The sequence below is a fragment of the Coregonus clupeaformis genome, chromosome 23, assembly GCF_020615455.1.
Source record: "Coregonus clupeaformis isolate EN_2021a chromosome 23, ASM2061545v1, whole genome shotgun sequence".
NCBI lineage: Eukaryota > Metazoa > Chordata > Actinopteri > Salmoniformes > Salmonidae > Coregonus > Coregonus clupeaformis.
In genome coordinates this window covers 44,998,467-45,013,282 of record NC_059214.1, presented here as the reverse complement: position 1 = coordinate 45,013,282, position 14,816 = coordinate 44,998,467, and the positions used below count along the sequence as shown (strand labels likewise).

General features: G+C 42.7%; 1 protein-coding gene across 7 annotated transcripts in view; it reads left to right on the top strand.

The window, feature by feature from the left end:
• The window catches only part of LOC121536532 (guanine nucleotide exchange factor DBS), a 91,223-nt gene that overhangs the window by 37,688 nt on the left and 38,719 nt on the right, over nucleotides 1–14,816 (top strand). For all 7 annotated transcript variants that reach the window (XR_005994878.2, XM_041843884.2, XM_041843882.2 and 4 more), the window contains exon 2: nucleotides 7,023–7,106. Coding sequence is in view for 6 of the 7 variants with exons in the window: in XM_041843884.2 (XP_041699818.2) it covers nucleotides 7,023–7,106 (84 nt within the window). In the remaining variant the exon portion in view is untranslated. The remainder of the gene's footprint in view (nucleotides 1–7,022; nucleotides 7,107–14,816) is intronic.

Genomic DNA, 14,816 nt, shown 5'->3' with positions numbered 1-14,816 from the left:
GGACCGGTATCAGCTCCAGGCGATCGTCGCCGGATCCCCGCTCCCACCTATACCATCGGAGATAGGGGTCTGGTTGGCCACACGGGATCTTCCTTTACGGACTGAGTCTAGGAAGTTGTTACCGAAGTTCATTGGTCCGTTTGTGGCTGGAGAAGGTGATCAATCCGGTGGCAGTTCGACTCAAACTACCGAGGACGCTCAGAGTCCATCCCACCTTTCATGTCTCCTGCCTCAAGCCTGTTTTCCCCTCAGTCCTCCTGTTGCCTCCTCCGCCTCCTCCTCCTCCTCCTCGGATGATCGGAGGTAGTCCTGCCCCGGTCGGCGCATCATGGATTCCAGACGCGGGGCCGGGGTTTCCAGTATCTCTCGTGGACTGGGAGGTTGGTCCTGAAGAGAGGAGTTGGTTTCGCGGCGACAGATCCTAGATGCTGACCTCATTCGTGACTTCCGCCTCCATCCTGGCGCTCCGGGAGTCCGCCCGGTGGCGTTCGTCGGGGGGGGTACACGATCCCGGCAGTCTGAGTCGGGTCCTGTCTGTGTACTAGTCTTTCTGCTCGTGATCTCCAGTTTCCCGAGGGTTCTGGGCAGCTCCCTGCCTGGTTGCCGGGCAAACGTTGCTAGGCGGGGAGCTCTCTTGATTTCGCACCTGCATCCCATCAGCAATCTGCACACCTGGTCCTGATCATCACCCTTCTTAGGCTCTGGCCTAACATCCATTCCCTGCCGGATCGGTAGCCATGAACAGTATGTTTATCAGCGGATCTAGTCTTAGAGCTTAGAGCATTAGTTTTGTTGTTTTGCACCTTGTTTGCTTGTTGTATGCTTACCTCCGTTTTGTTCTCCCTGCAGTCACTCGTCCGGAACCTTCACCCACCTCTGCCTGATGGTCGGCGGCTACCGAGCCATCATTGGACCAACTACTGCACCCTCAACAACTCATCCACGCCACCCGCTCTGTTCCCTGGATTATTCAGCTGCACTCGTGGATCAGTTAAATAAACACTCACCTTTGACACCACTTACCTTGTCCTGGTCTGCTTCTGGGTTCTGGCTTAGTAAACCGTGACAAAAGATTTGGCATGGGTCCTCAGATTCTCAAAAAGTTCTACAGCTGCACCATCGAGAGCATCCTGACTGGTTTTATTTTCATTTGTTACTTATCTATTTTTTCTTAACACTTATTTTTCTTAAAACTGCATTGTTGGTTAAGGTCTTGTAAGTAAGCATTTCACTGTAAGGTCTACACCTGTTGTATTCTGCGCATGTGGCAAATAACATTTGATTTGATTTGAAATAAGTACACTCAGGTTGCAACTGTATAATATATAAAGAAATCATTTATAAAGAGTATTATGTTACCAAAACTCTTTATTATTACAAATGAACAACATAAATATTAGCCAATAGCTATACATTTTCTGACAAATACAGTATTTGCTATAGGAAGTACATTCATGCAGGTACTATAGAACAATGACGTTGACAGAATGTTGTTCCGCTTTTTGAAAACTCCAGTTATATGTCAAATATGCTGACTAAAGAATGAGAGATTTGGGGCTGTGTGTCACAGTATCTTTGACCCAGTTTTCTTCCTGTGTACCAGCAATGATCCAAGACCTCGCCATTCTCTCCCTGCTGACCTGGGACTCTCACAGCAGCCTGGGCCCACGGTGTTTTGTCACCCCATCTCCACCTTCACTACCTGGGGTTACCCTGCTCCCTGCTGTTGGGGGTCGGGCCCATAATCTGATTGTTCTAATCCACATGATGGGAGTTCATGGGGGGGATAGAGCTGGGAAGGCTGTGGATGATGTTGGGCTGTCCCCGACTACAAAAAATCTTGGTCGACCGAGAGTCGTCTGTTCTTTCGACCAATCGATCGGTCAACATTTTAAAACTGGTATTTTTCCATATATAGACACACCCTATGTTTGAATAAAATCAACTATATATAGGCTACCTTGCTTGGTCTGATGCTTTAAGCGCTGCGATTAAAAATGAAGACACACAAATTACTTAAGAGGGAGCCAGAGATCGATATAGCCTAACCAGAAGAAAAAACCCTGTTCTGACCCGACCCTCCTCTCCCGCTGCCCGCTGCTGCTGGCCTTCACAGATTCTACCATTATGCTCCTGAAGTTGCCGGTAATAGGCTACACCAGCGGTCGGCAACCTTTTCCATTTGGAGTGCCAAGTTATCATACTATTTTACTGGCTCAAACAGCCAACCAATGAGCCTGTTACCAACCCTTAGTAAACTATTGGAAACATTGTGTTTGACCAGATACAATGCTATTTTACTGTAAACAAATTGACAACAAACGTTCAGCAACAAGCACAGCCCTTACACAAATGACTGATGATTGGCTGAGAGAAATTGATAATGAAAAGATTGTGGGGGCTGTTTTGTTAGTCTTTAGAGCGGCTTTTGACATTATCGATCATAGTCTGCTGCTGGAAAAACGTATGTGTTATGGCTTTACACCCCCTGCTATAATGTGGATAAAGAGTTACTTGTCTAACAGAACACAGAGGGTGTTCTTTAATGGAAGCCTCTCAAACATAATCCAGGTAGAATCAGGAATGTTAAATGTGCAACCAGAGGGGAAAAAACTCTAGACCACCTTTACTCCACACACAGAGACGCATACAAAGCTCTCCCTCGCCCTCCATTTGGCAAATCTGACCATAACTCTATCCTCCTGATTCCTGCTTATAAGCAAAAACTGAAGCAGGAAGCACCAGTGATTCGGTTAATAAAAAAGTGGTCAGATGACGCAGATGCTAAGCTACAGGACTGTTTTGCTAGCACAGACTGGAACATGTTCCGGGATTCTTCAGACAGCATTGAGGAGTACACCACATCAGTCACTGGCTTCATCAATAAGTGCATCGATGATGTCGTCCCCACAGTGACCGTACTTACATACCCCAACCAGAAGCCATGGATTACAGGAAACATCCGCACTGAGCTAAGGGTAGAGCTGCCGCTTTCAAGAACGGGACTCTAACCCGGACGCTTATAAGAAATCCCGCTATGACCTCCGACGAACCATCAAACAGGCAAAGAGTCAATACAGGTCTAAGATTGAATCATACTACACACTGGCTCTGACGCTCGTTCGGATGTGGCAGGGCTTGAAAACTATTACAGACTACAAAGGGAAGCACAGCCGCAGCTGCCCAGTGACACAAGCCTACCAGACGAGCTAAAACCACTTCTATGCTCGCTTCGAGGCAAGCAACACTGAAGCATGCACGAGAGCACCAGCTGTTCCGGACGACTATGTGATCACGCTCTCCGTAGCCGATGTGAGTAGAGACTTTTAAGCAGGTCAACATTCACAAGGCCGCAGGGCCAGACGGATTACCAGGACGTGTACTCCGAGCATGTGCTGACCAACTGGCAAGTGTCTTCACTGACATTTTCAACATGTCCCTGACTGAGTCTGTAATACCAACATGTTTCAAGCAGACCACCATAGTCCCCGTGCCCAAGGACTCTAAGATAACCTGCCTAAATGACTACCGACCCGTAGCACTGACGTCTGTAGCCATGAAGTGCTTTGAAAGACTGGTCGGCCCCACATCAACAGCATAATCCCAGAAACCCTAGACCCACTCCAATTTGCATACCGCCCTAACAGATCCACAGATGATGCAATCTCTATCGCACTCCACACTGCCCTTTCCCACCTGGACAAGAGGAACACCTACGTGAGAATGCTATTCATTGACTACAGCTCAGCATTCAACACCATAGTGCCCCTCTAAGCTCATCACTAAGCTAAGGATCCTGGGACTAAACACCTCCCTCTGCAACTGGATCCTGGACTTCCTGACGGGCCGCCCCCAGGTGGTAAGGGTAGGTAACAACACATCTGCCACACTGATCCTCAACACGGGGGCCCCTCAGTGCGTGCTCAGTCCCCTCCTGTACTCTCTGTTCACCCATGACTGCATGGCCAGGCACGACTCCAACACCATCATTTTAAGTTTGCCGACACACAACAGTGGTAGGCCTTATCACCGACAACGATGAGACAGCCTATAGGGAGGAGGTCAGAGATCTGGCCGTGTGGTGCCAGGACAACAACCTCTCCCTCAACGTGACCAAGACAAAGGAGATGATTGTGGACTACAGGAAAAAAAAGAGGACTGAGCACGCCCCCATTCTCATCGACGGCGCTGTAGTTGGAACAGGTTGAGAGCTTCAAGTTCCTTGGTGTCCACATCACCAACGAACTATCATGGTCCAAACACACCAAGACAGTCGTGAAGAGGGCACGACAAAGCCTATTCCCCCTCAGGAGACTAAAAGATTTGGCATGGGTCCTCAGATCCTCAAAAAATTCTACAGCTGCACCATCGAGAGCATCCTGACTGGTTGCATCACCGCCTGGTATGGCAACTGCTTGGCCTCTGACCGCAAGGCACTACAGAGGGTAGTGCGTGACGCCCAGTACATCACTGGGGCAAAGCTCCCTGCCATCCAGGACCTCTATACCAGGCGGTGTCAGAGGAAGGCCCTCAAAATTGTCAAAGACTCCAGCCACCCTAGTCATAGACTGTTCTCTCTGCTACCGCACGGCAAGCGGTGACCGAGTGCCAAGTCTAGGTCAAAAGACTTCTCAACAGCTTCTACCCCCAAGCCATAAGACTCCTGAACAGCTAATCATGGCTACCCCGGACTATTTGCACTGCCCCCCACCCCATCCTTTTTACGCTGCTGCTACTCTGTTAAGTATTTATGCATAGTTACTTTAACTCTACCCACATGTACATATTACCTCAACTACCTCAACTAGCCGTTCCCCGCACATTGACTATGCAACGGTACCCCCTGTATATATAGCCTCCCTACTGTCACTTTATTTTACTGTATATATAGCCTCCCTACTGTCACTTTATGTCACTTTATTTTACTTCTGCTCTTTTTCCTCAACACTTTTTTGTTGTTGTTTTATTCTTACTTTTTTTGTTTAAAATAAATGCACTGTTGGTTAAGGGCTGTAAGTAAGCATTTCACTGTAATGTCTGCACCTGTTGTATTCGGCGCATGTGACCAATAAAATTTGATTTGATTTGATTTGATTTGAATTCCCCAGGGCAGCTGTCTAGGCCCCTTGCTTTTAACAATCTTTATTAACGACATGCCACTGGCATTGAGTAAAGCCAGCGTGTCTATGTATGCGGATGACTCAACACTATACACGTCAGCTACTACAGCAACTGAAATAACTGCAATGCTTAACAAAGAGTTGCAGTTAGTTTCGGAATGGGTGGCAAGGAATAAGTTAGTCCTGAATATTTCCAAAACTAAAAGCATTGTATTTGGGTCAAATCATTCACTAAACCCTAAACCTCAACTATATCTCGTAATGAATAATGTGGAAATTGAACATGTTGAGGTGACTAAACTGCTTGGAGTAACCCTGGATTGTAGACTGTCACGGTCAAATCATATAGTAGCTAAGATGGGGAGAAGTATGTCCAAACAGCACTATCAACAAGGCAGGTCCTACAGGCCCTAGTTTTGTCGCACCTGGACTACTGTTCAGTAGTGTGGTCAGGTGCCACAAAAAGGGACTTGGGAAAATTGCAGTTGGCTCAGAACAGGGCAGCACGGCTGGCCCTTAAAAGTACATGGAGAGCTAACATTGATGACATGCATGCCAGTCTCTCCTGGCTCAGAGTGGAAGAGAGATTGACTTCATCACTGATTGTTTTTGTGAGAGGTGTCGACGAGCTGAATGTACTGAGCTGTCTGTTTGGAATACTGGCACACAGCTCGGACACCCATGCATACCCCACAAGGCATGCCACCAGAGGTCTCTTCACAGTCCCCAAGTCCAGAACGGACTATGGGAGGCGCACAGTACTACATAGAGCCATGACTACATGGAACTCTATTCCACATCAGGTAACTGATGCAAGCAGTAGAATCAGATTTAAAAAACAGGTAAAAATACACCTTGATGAACAGCGGGGACTGTGAAAAGACACACACACAGGCACATACACACATACATATAGACACTCACTCTACACAGACGTACCACATGGATGTTGTATTGTAAATATGTGATAGTGGAGTAGTGGCCTGAGGGAACACACTAAATCTATTGGGTAAAGTGTTATGAAATATAATGTCATGTAATATTTTAAATTGTATATAACTGCCTTAATGTTGCAGGACCCCAGGAAGAGTAGCTGCTGCCTTGAGGATCCTTAATAAATACAAATACCAATACAAATACTATTTCTACTGATCTGCGTGCCAGTTATGATTTTCATATGCACATTTTCGTGGAACAGTTTCAATTCGTTTATAATGAAGTCTTCATATCTCAAAATCAATGTCATATGGTTAGAATTCTATCTAAATTAAAATGATACAATTCTAAAAGTAACTTCTATTGCCATTGCCAATATGTAAAAATAGCCTACATAAAGCTAACAAATAAAAACATTGCAGCCCGCAGGTAGAAAATATCCTGATAAAAATAAATATCCTATAAATCACACTGGCTACGCATAGCCTGTCTGCAAGGAACTTGAAACATTGTAACAAATATTAACTTGGTCCAGGCCGAAGCTCATGCTAGAACGATGATCCAAGGAAAGCTCCACCAAAGGAAAGATCCACCGGCCAAACCCTCCCCTACCCCGGACCAATATAGACCAAACAATCGACCAGTCGACTAAATAGGGTCAGCCCTAGTGGGTCAGGACCCAAAGATGTGGTGTGACCTTTCCTTACTAGGATGTTTTGTACCATTCTGCTCTCTGGTCTGGGTTTCAGATTATTGTTCATCTTCTTTGTACTGGCCAGACTATGTGCCATACTAACTTCCTGTTTTTGTGTGAGAGAGTATGTCTAGCTCTTTTCTACCATTGTGATGGTTCTTTCATTCAATTCTATTCTATTCCCCCCAAAACATTACTGTATTAACCCCTCAGGTCCTGACTGTGACTCTGACTGTGTTATGTTTCTCCTGCTCCTTCTCCTCCTCCACCAGATGAGATCATGCAGCAGGAGAGCAGCCCCCTCTGTGCCATCGACATCACCCCTGACCTTAGGAAGAAGTTTGCCTTCCTCTCAGGTAATATTTCCTGTCTGTCTGCCTGCCTGCCTGCCTGTCTGTCTGCTGGCTGCCTGTATGCCTGTCTGTCTGCCTGTCTGTCTGTCTGTCTGTCTGTCTGTCTGTCTGTCTGTCATAATACAGATGTCTGCAATACAGTAATATCACTCATAAGACAGGTGAATACTGTTCTTCTTCCTGATATAGTTCAGATTAACTGTCTGTTTCCTACCAGCTCTCACAGTCTCATGTCAGAATTAGACGTTCATCCATGTTTCTCAAACACCAAATTTCAAAGTTGTTCCAAACAACACATTTCTAAGTGTTTAAGGTTAAGTTTAGGTATTTACTCTGAATTTTTAAGGATAGGGTTCAGTTCAGGCATTAACTCCAAATTCGTAATGTTAGGCATTAACTCTGAAAGGTTAAGGTAAGTGTTAAGGTTTGGGATAGGCTTCATTTTTAAAAATCAAAACCAACTTTAGATCTCTGCATTTTAACTTTAAACCTTTGGAATCAGAGGCAGATGCTTACGTCCATCCCCCACACACTAGCAAAACTGAAACCAAGTTGAAGGTAACAGCGCTCACTGTTGCGCTTAGTGGCCGGTTTCCACGTCATCTCCTGACATCCTCAGACATGGATGGACGTCGAATACCGGCTTGTATCACGGTGACCTGGCTGCTACTTCATCCCTCAGGATTTGTCATTCATACCTCTCCTCTAATTCTAAATAAATCACAGACAGTGTCACCAGCAAAGCACCCCCACACCATAACACCTCCTCCTCCATGCTTAACGATGGGAAATACACATGCAGAGATCATCCGCTCACCCACACCGCGTCTCACAAAGACACGGTGGTTGGAACCAAAAATATCAAATTTGGGCTCCACACCAAAGGACAAATTTCCACCGGTCTAATGTCCATTTCTCGTGTTTCTTGGCCCAAGCAAGTCCCTTCTTCTTATTGGTGTCCTTTAGTAGTGGTTTCTTTGCAGCAATTCGACCATGAAGGTCTCCTCTGAACAGTTGATATTGAGATGTGTCTGTTACTTGAACTCTGTGAAGCATTCATTTGGCCTGCAATTTCTGAGGCTGGTAACTCTAATGAACTTATCCTCTGCAGCAGAGGTAACTCTGGGTCTTCCTTTCCTGTGGCGGTCCTCATGAGAGCCAGTTTCATCATAGCGCTTGATGGTTTTTGCGACTGCACTTGAAGAAACTTTCAAAGTTTCAAGATGGACTGTAATTTCTCTTTGCTTATTTGAGCTGTTCTTGCTATAATATGGACTTGGTATTTTACCAAATAGGGCTATCTTCTGTATACCTTGTCACAACACAACTGATTGGCTCAAATTAAGAAGGAAATAAATTCCACAAATTAACTTTTAAGAAGGCACACCTGTTAATTGAAATGCATTCCAGGTGACTACCTCATGAAGCTGGTTGAGAGAATGCCAAGAGTGTGCAAAGCTGCCATCAATGCAAAGGGTGTCTATTTGAAAAATCTCAAATATAAAATATCTTTTGATTTGTTTAACACTTGTTTGGTTACTACATGATTCCATATGTGTTATTTCATAGTTTTGATGTCTTCACTATTATTCTACAATTTAGAAAATAGTAAAAAAATAAAGAAAACCCCTTGAATGAGTAGGTGTTCTAAAACGTTTGACCAGTAGTGTATATCAGTCTCTGTTGTGTATTAATCTGTTGTGTATCAGTCTCTGTTGTGTATCAGTCTGTTCTATATCAGTCTCTGTTGTGTATCAGTCTGTTGTGTATCAGTCTCTGTTGTATATCAGTCTCTGTTGTATATCAGTCTCTGTTGTGTATCAGTCTGTTGTATATCAGTCTGTTGTATATCAGTCTCTGTTGTATATCAGTCTCTGTTGTATATCAGTCTGTTGTATATCAGTCTGTTGTATATCAGTCTCTGTTGTATATCAGTCTGTTGTATATCAGTCTCTGTTGTATATCAGTCTGTTGTATATCAGTCTCTGTTGTATATCAGTCTCTGTTGTATATCAGTCTCTGTTGTGTATCAGTCTCTGTTGTGTATCAGTCTGTTGTGTATCAGTCTCTGTTGTATATCAGTCTGTTGTATATCAGTCTGTTGTATATCAGTCTCTGTTGTATATCAGTCTGTTGTGTATCAGTCACTGTTGTGTATCAGTCTCTGTTGTGTATCAGTCTCTGTTGTGTATCAGTTTCTGTTGTGTATCAGTCTCTGTTGTGTATCAGTCTGTTGTATATCAGTCTGTTGTATATCAGTCTCTGTTATTATATCAGTCTCTGTTGTGTATCAGTCTGTTGTATGTCAGTCTCTGTTGTGTATCAGTCTGTTGTGTATCAGTCTCTGTTGTATATCAGTCTGTTGTGTATCAGTCTGTTGTGTATCAGTCTCTGTTGTATATCAGTCTCTGTTGTATATCAGTCTCTGTTGTATATCAGTCTGTTGTATATCAGTCTCTGTTGTATATCAGTCTCTGTTGTATATCAGTATCTGTTGTATATCAGTCTGTTGTGTATCAGTCTCTGTTGTGTATCAGTCTCTGTTGTGTATCAGCCTGTTGTGTATCAGTCTCTGTTGTGTATCAGTCTCTGTTGTATATCAGTCTCTGTTGTTTATCAGTCTCTATTGTTTATCAGTCTCTGTTGTGTATCAGTCTCTGTTGTGTATCATTATCTGTTGTGTATCAGTCTCTGTTGTGTATCAGTCTGTTGTATATCAGTCTCTGTTGTATATCAGTCTCTGTTGTATATCAGTCTCTGTTGTATATCAGTCTCTGTTGTATATCAGTCTGTTGTATATCAGTCTATGTTGTGTATCAGTCTGTTGTGTATCAGTCTCTGTTATATACCAGTCTCTGTTGTATATCAGTCTATGTTGTATATCAGTCTCTGTTGTATATCAGTCTCTGTTGTGTATCAGTCTCTGTTGTATATCAGTCTCTGTTGTATATCAGTCTCTGTTGTGTATCAGTCTCTGTTGTGTATCAGTCTCTGTTGTATATCAGTCTCTGTTGTATATGAGTCTCTGTTGTATATCAGTCTCTGTTGTGTATCAGTCTCTGTTGTATAACAGTCTCTGTTGTGTATCAGTCTCTGTTGTGTATCAGTCTCTGTTGTATTTCAGTCTCTGTTGTATAACAGTCTCTGTTGTATATCAGTCTTTGTTGTGTATCATTCTGTTGTGTATCAGTCTCTGTTGTATATCAGTCTCGGTTGTGTATCAGTCTCTGTTGTATATCAGTCTCTGTTGTGTATCAGTCTCTGTTGTGTATCAGTCTCTGTTGTATATTAGTCTGTTGTATATCAGTCTATTGTATATCAGTCTCTGTTGTATATCAGTCTCTGTTGTATAACAGTCTCTGTTGTATATCAGTCTTTGTTGTGTATCAGTCTGTTGTGTATCAGTCTCTGTTGTGTATCAGTCTCTGTTGTATATCAGTCTCTGTTGTATATCAGTCTCTGTTGTATATCAGTTTCTGTTGAATATCAGTCTCTGTTGTGTATCAGTCTCTGTTGTGTATCAGTCTCTGTTGTATATCAGTCTCTGTTGTATATCAGTCTGTTGTATATCAGTCTCTGTTGTGTATCAGTCTCTGTTGTGTATCAGTCTCTGTTGTATATCAGTCTCTGTTGTATATCAGTCTCTGTTGTATATCAGTCTGTTGTATATCAGTCTCTGTCGTGTATCAGTCTCTGTTGTATATCAGTCTGTTGTATATCAGTCTCTGTTGTATATCAGTCTGTTGTATATCAGTCTGTTGTATATCAGTCTCTGTTGTATATCAGTATCTGTTGTATATCAGTCTGTTGTATATCAGTCTCTGTTGTGTATCAGTCTCTGTTGTATATCAGTCTCTGTTGTATATGAGTCTCTGTTGTATATCAGTCTCTGTTGTGTATCAGTCTCTGTTGTATAACAGTCTCTGTTGTGTATCAGTCTCTGTTGTGTATCAGTCTCTGTTGTATTTCAGTCTCTGTTGTATAACAGTCTCTGTTGTATATCAGTCTTTGTTGTGTATCATTCTGTTGTGTATCAGTCTCTGTTGTATATCAGTCTCGGTTGTGTATCAGTCTCTGTTGTATATCAGTCTCTGTTGTGTATCAGTCTCTGTTGTGTATCAGTCTCTGTTGTATATTAGTCTGTTGTATATCAGTCTATTGTATATCAGTCTCTGTTGTATATCAGTCTCTGTTGTATAACAGTCTCTGTTGTATATCAGTCTCTGTTGTATAACAGTCTCTGTTGTATATCAGTCTTTGTTGTGTATCAGTCTGTTGTGTATCAGTCTCTGTTGTGTATCAGTCTCTGTTGTATATCAGTCTCTGTTGTATATCAGTCTCTGTTGTATATCAGTTTCTGTTGAATATCAGTCTCTGTTGTGTATCAGTCTCTGTTGTGTATCAGTCTCTGTTGTATATCAGTCTCTGTTGTATATCAGTCTATTGTATATCAGTCTCTGTTGTGTATCAGTCTCTGTTGTGTATCAGTCTCTGTTGTATATCAGTCTCTGTTGTATATCAGTCTCTGTTGTATATCAGTCTGTTGTATATCAGTCTCTGTCGTGTATCAGTCTCTGTTGTATATCAGTCTGTTGTATATCAGTCTCTGTTGTATATCAGTCTGTTGTATATCAGTCTGTTGTATATCAGTCTCTGTTGTATATCAGTATCTGTTGTATATCAGTCTGTTGTATATCAGTCTCTGTTGTGTATCAGTCTGTTGATATCAGTCTTTGTTGTGTATTAGTCTCTGTTGTGTATCAGTCTATGTTGTGTATCAGTCTCTGTTGTATATCAGTGCGTTGTATATCAGTGTGTTGTATATCAGTCTGTTGTATATCAGTCTCTGTTGTGTATAAGTCTCTGTTGTGTATCAGTCTGTTGTATATCAGTCTCTGTTGTGTATCAGTCTCTGTTATATATCAGTCTCTGTTGTATATCAGTCTCTGTTGTATATCCGTCTCTGTTGTGTATCAGTTTCTGTTGTGTATCAGTCTCTGTTGTATATCAGTCTCTGTTGTATATCAGTCTCTGTTGTATATCAGTCTGTTGTATATCAGTCTCTGTCGTGTATCAGTCTCTGTTGTATATCAGTCTGTTGTATATCAGTCTCTGTTGTATATCAGTATCTGTTGTATATCAGTCTGTTGTATATCAGTCTCTGTTGTGTATCAGTCTGTTGATATCAGTCTTTGTTGTGTATTAGTCTCTGTTGTGTATCAGTCTCTGTTGTGTATCAGTCTCTGTTGTATATCAGTGTGTTGTATATCAGTCTGTTGTATATCAGTCTCTGTTGTGTATAAGTCTCTGTTGTGTATCAGTCTGTTGTATATCAGTCTCTGTTGTGTATCAGTCTGATGTATATCAGTCTCTGTTGTGTATCAGTCTCTGTTGTATATCAGTCTCTGTTGTATATCAGTCTCTGTTGTATATCAGTCTGTTGTATATCAGTCTCTGTTGTGTATCAGTCTCTGTTATATATCAGTCTCTGTTGTATATCAGTCTCTGTTGTATATCAGTCTCTGTTGTATATCAGTCTCTGTTGTGTATCAGTCTCTGTTGTATATCAGTCTCTGTTGTATATCAGTATCTGTTGTATATCAGTCTCTGTTGTATATCAGTCTCTGTTGTGTATCAGTCTCTGTTGTATATCAGTCTCTGTTGTATATCAGTCTCTGTTGTGTATACAGTGGGGAAAAAAATTATTTAGTCAGCCACCAATTGTGCAAGTTCTCCCACTTAAAAAGATGAGAGAGGCCTGTAATTTTCATCATAGGTACACGTCAACTATGACAGACAAATTGAGAAAAAAGAATCCAGAAAATCACATAGTAGGATTTTTAATGAATTTATTTGCAAATTATGGTGGAAAATAAGTATTTGGTCACCTACAAACAAGCAAGATTTCTGACTCTCACACACCTGTAACTTCTTCTTTAAGAGGCTCCTCTGTCCTCCACTCGTTACCTGTATTAATGGCACCTGTTTGAACTTGTTATCAGTATAAAAGACACCTGTCCACAACCTCAAACAGTCACACTCCAAACTCCACTATGGCCAAGACCAAATAGCTGTCAAAGGACACCAGAAACAAAATTGTAGACCTGCACCAGGCTGGGAAGACTGAATCTGCAATAGGTAAGCAGCTTGGTTTGAAGAAATCAACTGTGGGAGCTATTATTAGGAAATGGAAGACATACAAGACCACTGATCTAATCTCCCTCGATCTGGGGCTCCACGCAAGATCTCACCCCGTGGGGTCAAAATGATCACAAGAACGGTGAGCAAAAATCCCAGAACCACACGGGGGTACCTAGTGAATGACCTGCAGAGAGCTGGGACCAAAGTAACAAAGCCTACCATCAGTAACACACTACGCCGCCAGGGACTCAAATCCTGCAGTGCCAGACGTGTCCCCCTGCTTAAGCCAGTACATGTCCAGGCCCGTCTGAAGTTTGCTAGAGTGCATTTGGATGATCCAGAAGAGGATAGGGAGAATGTCATATGGTCAGATGAAACCAAAATAGAACTTTTTGGTAAAAACTCAACTCGCCGTGTTTGGAGGACAAAGAATGCTTAGTTGCATCCAAAGAACACCATACCTACTGTGAAGCATGGGGGTGGAAACATCATGCTTTGGGGCTGTTTTTCTGCAAAGGGACCAGGACGACTGATCCGTGTAAAGGAAAGAATGAATGGGGCCATGTATCGTGAGATTTTGAGTGAAAACATCCTTCCATCAGCAAGGGCATTGAAGATGAAACGTGGCTGGGTCTTTCAGCATGACAATGATCCCAAACACACCGCCCGGGCAACGAAGGAGTGGCTTCGTAAGAAGCATTTCAAGGTCCTGGAGTGGCCTAGCCAGTCTCCAGATCTCAACCCCATAGAAAATCTTTGGAGGGAGTTGAAAGTCTGTGTTGCCCAGCGACAGCCCCAAAACATCACTGCTCTAGAGGAGATCTGCATGGAGGAATGGGCCAAAATACCAGCAACAGTGTGTGAAAACCTTGTGAAGACTTACAGAAAACGTTTGACCTGTGTCATTGCCAACAAAGGGTATATAACAAAGTATTGAGAAACTTTTGTTATTGACCAAATACTTATTTTCCACCATAATTTGCAAATAAATTCATTAGAAATCCTACAATATGATTTTCTGGATTTTTTTTCTCATTTTGTCTGTCATAGTTGACGTGTACCTATGATGAAAATTACAGGCCTCTTTCATCTTTTTAAGTGGGAGAATTTGCACAATTGGTGGCTGACTAAATACTTTTTTCCCCCACTGTACATCTCTGTTGTGTATGAGCCAGTATGAAGTTTCTGTTTTTCCAGTTGTCTTGTCAATTCAATGTGTCTCTGTACAGCATGTAAAATGGTTCAAAGCTATACAGAATGGCTTGTGAGCAGACCTCCAGTGCCTGTAAATCCCTTCACTACTGCATTCACCTCATTACATAGAAGACCCCCCTCCCCCCTGACACACACACACACCTATGCGCACTCACACACACACTTTGCCCCGTCTCTGTCCCCCTCTATGTTCTGCATTTAAGGTCACCTTGGGGACTGTGGCAGTCTTTATTGGATGTTCTGCCTGTCAGCGTCCATTTTACAGAGAGCCATGTCTCTACATAGATGCAGCAGAATCAAAACAGACAGAGTGAAACGATGACCAAGCAGTTGCTGTTGCTACGGTGATAATAGGAG